Consider the following 9,134-nt stretch of genomic DNA (forward strand, 5'->3'; position numbering starts at 1 on the left):
TGTGATTTGTCTTTTGTTCACATTTGTCTTTATGAAATGGAGTGCAAAATGAGGAGTTATTGTCTTTAATAAGAATAATTAATGTATGAATAAAGTACATTATCATTTTTCTGTTATCAAGATTTGCTTGACCTAAATCAAACTACATTGAATGTGTTATAATACGCCGCTGCCTGGCAGTGGGGCAGATTGAGAGCAAAATTGTCCAATCACAGAGCTGAGCGCAAATATGCTGTGCTCTGATTGGTCGGTTGTCCTTACATCGTTTACCAAGCAGGAAGTGAATTAAACAAAATGTTCAGTCATGTTCCGAAGACATTCAAAAAGTCCCTGGCGTTCATTGTAATCATGTATGTAGTATCTATATTATTTTCTGTTTGTTAATATGTTCACAAGTGTAATAAAAAAAGAATATTGTATTAACTGTCGGTGATATCTAATTTGACTTCTGCGTGAAAAAGTAACTTGATGTTTTGAGTGTGCGGGTCTATGACGCGTGACAGCTGCTTGTGTGCGTGCGAGTTTTTGTCACACGTGACTTCAGTATATATTGCATGTGTTTTGACAGCAGATCGCTTATGGCAAGCCGTTTTAGCATTAAATACTCTTTGCCATACTAGTCATAATTCAGTTTTGATTAGTCATAATTCCAATTCCAGATATCTATTCTGCAATTTTGACTCGTCGTAATTGCAATCAAGATATCTACAATGTGATTGTGACTAGTCATAATATGCATTGAAGATATCTACAATGTTAATTTGACTAGTCGTAATATACATTAGAGATATCTATATTGCTTTTATGACTAGTCATATTCTTCCATTAACTTCCATTGGAAAATATTTTCAGATATCTACAAATGAGTTTTGACTAGTAGAAATTGTAATTAAAGATATCTATAAATGAATTTTCACTAGGCAGAATTGTAATTAGAGATATCTCTAATTACAATTTTACTAGTGACAATTAAATTAGAGATATCTCTAACTGAGTTGCCACTAGTGCAAATTATAATTCAAGATATCTCTAACTGGGTTTTTACTAGTCATAATCCAATTGGAGATATCTTTCATTCGTCATTTTTAAAGATATCCACAAATACATTTGTAGATATCTGTAAATAATTTACTACTAGTCGAATTACAGTTGTAGATATCTTGAATTGGATTTTTGACTAGGCAAAACTTGATTAGAGATATCTTGAATTGGAATTCTTCCTAGTCAAAACTTATTTAAAGATATCTGCAATTTAATTATGGATATCTCAATCAGATTTTCGACTAGGAGGATCTTTCTTTGGAGATATCCGCATTCAGCTTTGTGACTAGGAAGAATCTGAATGTAGATATCTAGAATTAACATTCTGACTAGTCATAATTATTTAATAGATATCTTAATTGTGTACACAAACCACCCCTTTGCTAAGCCCCGCCTTAACCATGGTCTTCGACGAGCGCGCCAAAATCTCAGAACGGCCTGACCTGGTTTTCAGGTAATTAAATAATTCCTGTAGGTTAACACTGTAATTGTAACTGCATTATTTGCAAATCATTTACAACAATGCGTTCATTGCGTTGTAAATGAACAGTTTGTAAGGTAATATATATTATTACTATATAGTTGTCAGAGATAGCGCCGGAATTTATATTATATTTAGCCCCCTAATAATTTACGTTTATGTTTTTCATTTTGTCGTAATGTTGATTTAATTCATAAATTGCAATGTCAAGTAAGGGATAATGTACAGGCAGCCGGTAGTTATCGCGAAATAAGCCCCGTCAGTGTGATCAGGACCCGACGAAATATCTTCAAATATAATTGCAACTAGTCGAAACGGAATTAGAGATATCTCTAATTACATTTGCGGATATATGACGCGTCTTTTAAAGATATCTATAACATCATTACAGATATCTTAAATTGAGTTTTGACTAGTCAAAATATGTTTACAGATATCTCAAATCCGATTTCTTACTAGTGCAATTATATTTGCAGATATCTCTAATTGTCATTCTGACTAGTCAAATTATAATTATCACTCGTCAAAATACAATTTTTCCTATCTGTAAATATATTTATGGATAGTCTGAACGAAGGTTTAAATGCTAAAACGGCTTGCCATAGATCGCTTGCTGTGTGCAGTTTGTGATGTCTGACAGCGGTTCTTGTGAGCTGCGGGATGTGACTCTCTGCTCGCCAGTAGGGGAAATCCTGCTGAGTGGCTGTGAGAAGGGAGTTCATACCATTAATATCAAACTGGGAACAGACAAAGAGGAAAGGTAACTCTCACAAACATGACACAAACTGTCAGACATTAGCCAGTCATAACATGTAAACCACACGGGGTCGCCGTGATTTTGCAAAATGCAACATGTTCCTGGATCAACATTATATCCAAACCATAGAACTAACCCTATCTCTACCCCTAAATTTAAACCTAAACCTAACCCTACCCATAATCTGTAAAATCAGAGGGAAATGATAGTTCAATCACAAGGGTGTAGAAGCACCTAACTCTGGTGGTAAGGCTAAAATTGACATTTCCTGTAAACTTATCCCTCAATTCTGATTGGTTGATTGGAATGTTGTTCCAGGATCAACAAGGATGTTGATCCAGGAACATGTTGCACTTGGTGAAATCACCTTCAGAAAACCACTCGTGCTGCGAGATGGTCCTCACTGCAGAACACAAGATCCAGGGGGCGTGGTTGGATCTAGATCCAACTCCTCCCACCTTACATATACCTAAACCTACCTGTCTCCACCCCCTGATCCCTAAACCCACCCATCTCCACCCCTAAACCTACCATCTCCACCCCCTAGATGTTGATCCAACCCCAACAATGAATCAATTGAACCATTTGTTTCCAAAATGCTCGAAACATCACATGCTTCACAAGACGTTTATTGATGGAGTCATCTGGATTATTATGTTTTTATCAGCTGTTTGAACTCTCATTCTGACGGCACCCATTCACTGCAGAGGATCCACAGTGAGCAAGTGATGCAATGCTAAATTTCTCTAGAAATGCTCTGATGAACAAACAAACTAATCTACATATACAGTGCATTTTCAACAAATTTTCCTTTAATGTGTATCCTGTTGTAGTGTACACCCTGTTGGCCAGTCAGAAATGAGGCCTGAGTTACAGCGCTGTGTCGACTGGCTTCAGTGCTACTTCATGAATCCTGAGTCCATCAGCGCTCTTCCTTTGCCTGCCTTACACCATCCGCTACTGCAGAGCGGTTAGTCACATATACATACCACTTCACTATATCTGTAGTTCATTTCAAGAAAAAATAAGGATTTTAATTGCCACTGTTTTCCTCCCTCTTTCTCTTTCTCAGACTCTTTTAAAGCACATGTGCTGTGGACTTTGTTTAAGGAAGTGGGACTTGGTAAAACGGTCTCCTACAAGCAGCTTGCTGAAATGATCGGCAATCCAAAAGCTGTGCGAGCAGTGGGTTCAACCATGAAGAATAACCCGGTGAGATTGTTGGAATATTAATGACAGATTGATTTATCTTGAGGTTTTTTGTTTTGTCATTTGATGCAGCCTTTTGTCTGTTGTTCTCTTAGGTTCCCCTGATAGTGCCGTGCCACCGGGTGCTGCGTAGTTCAGGAGACAGTGGCTCATATATGGGAGGAAAGGGAGATGATATTAAAGTTTGGTTGCTCACTCATGAGAAAAAAGCATTGGAGCTCAATGCATCAAAGAGTGAAAAATCCATCTGATGGACCCCAAAACCACTTCACACTGCTTCTCAGTTTGTTCACAAACATTTTGATTTCTGATTGATTGGACAAATTATATTCCACTTTAGCAAACAGACCCTTTGTTGTTATCTATAAATCTTCTATAGTTAAAGAAATATATTGGAATTGTGTTTTTGAAAGCAGGTGGTTTGATTAGTTGTCAGTGTTACATTGACATTATTAAAATGTGATTTGAAAAATAATTTTGTATTTATGCTGTTACATCCAATGGATTATGAAAGAAATTGTTTTTTTTTATATATCTTTTATAGCCGATGATAAGTGATATTTTTGCAGCAGTTTATTTTGTATTCCGTATCTCATTTAGAATTATATAAGAAATGTTTTAAGCTAATAATCAGCTCTGTAAAGCAAATTAAGTACTTTTTAATGGTGGCTCAATAGTCAATAGAATAATCACAATTTTTTATATTTTTGAAGGAAGCCTGTTATGCTCACCAATGAAAAAATGTATCACGGTTTCCACAGAAATATTAAACAGTAAACAGTTTTCAACATTAAGCTCCAATAATAATTGATCTCCAATAATATTTGATCATATTTGATTATATTATAATGATTTATGAAGGATTATGTTGAAAAATGGCTGCTGAAAAATGAGCTTTACCATCACAAGAACAAATTAATTTCAAAATATATTCAAATAAAAGATAGTTTTTTATTATTATTGCTCTAATAATGTTTTTTTTTAAATGCTATATTAATAGTTATGTTTGTTTTTCCAAATAAAAGATCTTAAAATAGGACCGGCTTTATATTGAGTGTCTTTAACTACTGTGTACTTACATTTAAATGAATGATTTGGTACAATGCACTTATTGTGTACATTAATGTTCTTTACGATGTACTTATATTGAAATTCCTTCCTCTAATTACATCTAATCCTCCCTTAAACCTAACCAAACCACTAATCCTGTCCCAAAACTTACCCATATCTCACCTCAATAGCAGAAAAAGTGATTTGCATACAACATGAACATAATAATACATTGTATTATTCTTTATGTAAATACAAAGTAGTTAAAGACACCTAATATAAAATGAGACCAAACAAAAAAATACTTTAATTATTCCAAGCTTTTGGTCATTGTTACTCCATAATGTGTCTAACATAATGCAAATTTAGTTATACTCTTGAGCACAAATATAAAACATTTCTGATTAAATAGTCTGAGAATGAACATTTAGCTGCCATACAAAAACTTCCACTTGCAGTATCTAGTTCCTGTGGATGTCAGACAGACAGTCATGATCTCTTTTAATGGGAGGATGAAGGAGGGGTGTCCCTGGGGAGATCTCCACAGTCAGTGGTGTGATGCTGCCTTATATTGTGTTTGATCACATGTGACATGCGCTGCTTCTGCTGCCTCAGGCTGTGCTGATCTCTCACTAAGCCTTCACAAACGGCTTCATGCCACCTTACAAAAGAGCAATTTGTGGCTGACAGAATAAAACAGTTGGATCATGCTCAGTGAACGCAAACCCTCCCTTCAAATCATTTAATGGAGTTTGGGAGCTGCTATCATAACTGCACAGGTTTGTATCCATTTCCTGTGACACTTTACACAAAAAGGACTATAGACTATAGAATCTAAAACTCTTTCATTTTCTTTTTCCTTTTCAGTAGAAGATCAAAAAAATTGGCTGTTTTCTATTAAATAATATTTATAATTTACCAAATCTATTTTGTTTTTGTTACTAAAAACCTGAGTAATGTGTAATTTTGTACAATAATAAAAAAAGAATAAAATATATTTTTTAAAAGCTTGGGTAATGTTGGTTTGTAGTTATTGACAAATATCTATTATTTTGTATATTAATATTATAACTAATTTTTTGTTATTTGCTTTAAAAAAAGCTCATTAATTCACTCAGATGCTTTAAAACCAGTGTTATTTTATTTGCCCTTTTTAGCCAAGTTTTTTAATATCTATATAGATGTCTGTATATATTGTTGTATTTTTAGCTATTTTAATAGATCAAGTTAAACCAAATAAAAATAAATAATATTGCTTTGGATATTAGCTGAAATAAAATAAGTTTATGTTTTTATTATTTTATTTATTTTTTATTCCAAGTAACATTTTTTTTTTTTTTGCATGGTTTAGGTAATAACCATATCCAAAGCAACTTATGAGTGAGGAAGCGTTTCATATTACTCAAACAATATAGCAATCCACAGTTTCAAACATCTTCTATAATAGTACAAGCGGGAAGGACATTTTATAGTGTTAATATTATTATTTCCTACTATATCTATGGTAGAGGTTGAATGGTTGAGCACACATTTCACTGTATATTAATCTCTATAATGTTTTTAAAAATGGGATTATTAGTAAGTGTATCAAGGATCAAGTCTGATAAAGTTTAAATTATAATAACTTAAAATATCTTTGTGCTTTTATTGCACATTGTAGAGACTTCACAGGAAGCGATGTTGGGTGATGTTCTTCTGAGATGTCAGCAGAGGTGGAAGGCTAATCTGCAGAGGATAAGACAACATACACTAACAAATCCATGTAAGGTATAAGATTTAACATTTAGATTATTCTACACTTGAACAAGGGACGGGATCCAGGGGGAGTACCAGTGTAATTAGTCTACTGTAAATCATTTGTCAGAGTAAGACGTGATCAAACTGTAGCTTTTAACAGTTCAGAATGATAATAAACTATGATTTAAAAATAAAGATTCTCTTTTGATTGACAGAATGATGGTGATTTACAGTATTATCCCTGTGCTGCATTAGCCCCATGCTGCTGTTATAATCTTCAAAGCATGTAATGTGTCAGAACAAATCATGGGTTATGGGTTACTTAAAGAAATTGTTCTGATTTTGTGAGCAGGTTTTGCTAACCACTAACTCTCACCTTTGAGACCTGATTTTCAGAGTCTTTCCAAGAAGATTTTCAGTTTGTATCTGTCACAGGTGAACGTATCATGCTGTGTATGTAGATGCTGCATTAAGCTTGATGTTCAGAGGTGATAATGTCTAAGCATTTAAATATGATTAATGTGTCACACCATCCAAGATCTCACCTCACAAATTCACCTTTGACACTCGCATTTCACTGATATTATCACAGTTCTCTGAATTCCCTTCATGAGCAAAGTCATCAGTATCAGAGGTGTAAAGCTGTCTCAGTCAAAATCCTAATATAGTAGACCTGTTGGAGAAGGTAGGCTACATGTTCAGTCGCTAATAGCTCAGCTATTTGACCATCTGCTCAGTCCTAATAAAGTGTATTGACACACTTTTTTTGAATCTTACATGTATTCAGTTTACTGACCCCTGTGGAAAAAAACAGCATGCTAGTTGTTTTGAAGCATGGCAGCTGTTTGAGGTGGTTTCAGCTGGTCCTGAGCTGGTAAGCTGGTTATGAGCTGGTCCTTACCAGGATATTGTTGCTTACGACCAGCTTCTGTCCAGCTAAAACCAGCTCATGACCAACTAAGCACCAGCTCAAACCAGCTACCATGCTTCAAAACATAGGCGTACCTAACCAGCATAAACTCGATGTCAATTAAGCAGAACATAAGGCCTACAAAAATAATTGTCTAATTTTCGACGTTACACGTTAATTCAATTTTCATAGTTTGTGATCTCTTATTCAAACCACAAATGTTACGAAAACAGTTTTAATCATAATGTGATAAGCTAACAGATAATCTTTCTAAATGCTTATGATATAGGCTATTTATTAGCCACAACATATTTAATCGGCTTCAGTCTTAAATATTAAAACAATTTACAGCCTAATCTACAGAGTGAATAAACTATAAAAATGTTGTCGCAACTTTTTTGTGAAATCACTGTGTAGCCATATCCAGATACAACCAATGAAAAGATGGGATGTGTATGTTTTGTCTGTGTTCTGGGAAAAAGGCCTTTGATTATTTAATCAATCAGTGCAACTTTTGCTTCAGCTTTGAGCACATTTAATATTCCCTTTGAACAAATTAGACATACTAGGTATTTACAGTAGGCTATGTGCCTCCAATGCAGTATATTTATTAAAACCATATGAGGAGGATATTTCACCAGGACTCAATAAAACATGCTGTTCACATGGAATAAAACTTTAATTTATTCTCATTGGCTCCAAGGGTTTATCTTCATCTTTTATGCTTTTACACTCTTCCTCGTCTGTTGGGAAATCTCTGTTCTTTCAGAGGCAAACCTTCAGCATCCACCTCATTCACCTGTAATTATACACATCACTGATCAGTTTCGCACTGGAAATGAAGCTGCGGATGTTTTCCAGTAAGAAAAAGGAATAGTCGTGCTCTTACTATGTGTATCGGTGAAAGCCGCTCCATTGGAGAGTCTGCAGGAATGGACAGTAGTGCATCACCAGCATCCATCATCTGATGGAGACAGATTTTTACTTGATATTAGTACTCACACGTCAGTACTTTAAATATTTTCAGTTTTTCGTGCCACCCCATGTTACAACACTCCCGGTTACTAAAGAGGACCAAAGTGGACATGCAATGGGATGGACAAAGACTTCAAAAATCTAACAGACAAATGAGAACAAGAGGATAAGCTCACCCTAAATGTTGCCTCCACTTCACCAACGCTTCTCTTTCCACCAGGAAGCCAACCGTATGACCAGTGCTGGCAAAGACTAACCTCCAACACACACACTAGCATTAACAACTGGACCAGCAACCTTCCGTTCCACTCCATGCTAAACTGAAACAAAGACATTTTATAGAGGCAACATTGCACTGTCATAATAAATAATCATTCATAGGATCTTTTGGTGGAATTTTTATATTATTTCCCAGTTCAGATTCTTACAATAGGAAAAATACAATGTTCAATTATTTGGTTCTATAAATCCATTAAAACAAAATTATTAAAGCCACACATATTTGTTACTTGTCTGGCAAACCCACTAAATGAACAAAGTACAATGTGATTACATTCATCCCTATTTTTCAACAATTTATGCAACAGAAACCATACACAGAAATTCTATAATTTCTCTAAACAATGTAAATGTTCATGAAAAGTAATTCAAATTTATTTTACTTTTAAGAGATTAAAGCAGTGGATAAAATCATACGACTGACTATAACAAAGGTTGTTGTAACATCTTATAAAAATGATGGTTAGCTAAGATTTCAAATATAGATTTATAATACAAGTATAGATTCAGTCACTTGAATGTTTTCTTCTGTAAGTTTTAAGTCACAATCCATCTAGATATTTATAAAACAATACAGAATTTTGATAGTAAATAATCTCTTACCTGCTGTCTTTGCTCAAGATGAAGTGTGTTGTTCTTGGTCTCTTTTATACAGTCCTTCTAAAATGAGTTGTAATGCTCTTTCGTCATTGGGA

General features: G+C 34.5%; 2 protein-coding genes across 3 annotated transcripts; one reads left to right on the forward strand and one right to left on the reverse strand.

Moving 5' to 3' along the window:
* Positions 1-259: 259 nt before the first annotated feature.
* Positions 260-4,518, forward strand: LOC306850401 (methylated-DNA--protein-cysteine methyltransferase-like). Of its 2 annotated transcripts, none has more exons than XM_079386022.1 (5): positions 260-350; positions 2,128-2,282; positions 3,113-3,249; positions 3,352-3,491; positions 3,584-4,518. In XM_079386022.1, the coding sequence occupies exons 2-5, from the start codon at positions 2,152-2,154 to the stop codon at positions 3,737-3,739; spliced, it is 564 nt and encodes a 187-aa protein (XP_079242148.1). In that variant the 5' UTR covers positions 260-350; positions 2,128-2,151; the 3' UTR covers positions 3,740-4,518. The 2 variants fall into 2 exon arrangements, with proteins under 2 accessions (XP_079242148.1, XP_079242149.1); XM_079386023.1 differs by having other exon boundaries at positions 262-350; positions 2,146-2,282.
* A 3,361-nt stretch (positions 4,519-7,879) lies between these two features.
* On the reverse strand, positions 7,880-8,474 carry LOC306850682 (progonadoliberin-3; the record flags this gene model as incomplete). Its single annotated transcript, XM_079386472.1, has 3 exons — positions 7,880-7,984; positions 8,075-8,149; positions 8,337-8,474. 3 exons carry the CDS (start codon positions 8,472-8,474, stop codon positions 7,913-7,915), a joined length of 285 nt encoding a protein of 94 aa, XP_079242598.1. The 3' UTR covers positions 7,880-7,912.
* Between the last annotated feature and the right edge of the window lie 660 nt (positions 8,475-9,134).

Source organism: Barbus barbus, assembly GCF_936440315.1.
Source record: "Barbus barbus genome assembly, chromosome: 30".
Lineage (NCBI taxonomy): Eukaryota > Metazoa > Chordata > Actinopteri > Cypriniformes > Cyprinidae > Barbus > Barbus barbus.

Coding starts and splice junctions, on each gene's coding strand:
- LOC306850401 (XM_079386022.1), top strand. CDS start 2,152: ATGTCTGACAGCGGTTCTTGTGAGCTGCGGGATGTGACTCTCTGCTCG. Junction 3,250..3,351: donor CCATCCGCTACTGCAGAGCG/GTTAGTCACATA, acceptor TCTCTTTCTCAG/ACTCTTTTAAAGCACATGTG. Junction 3,492..3,583: donor CAACCATGAAGAATAACCCG/GTGAGATTGTTG, acceptor TTGTTCTCTTAG/GTTCCCCTGATAGTGCCGTG.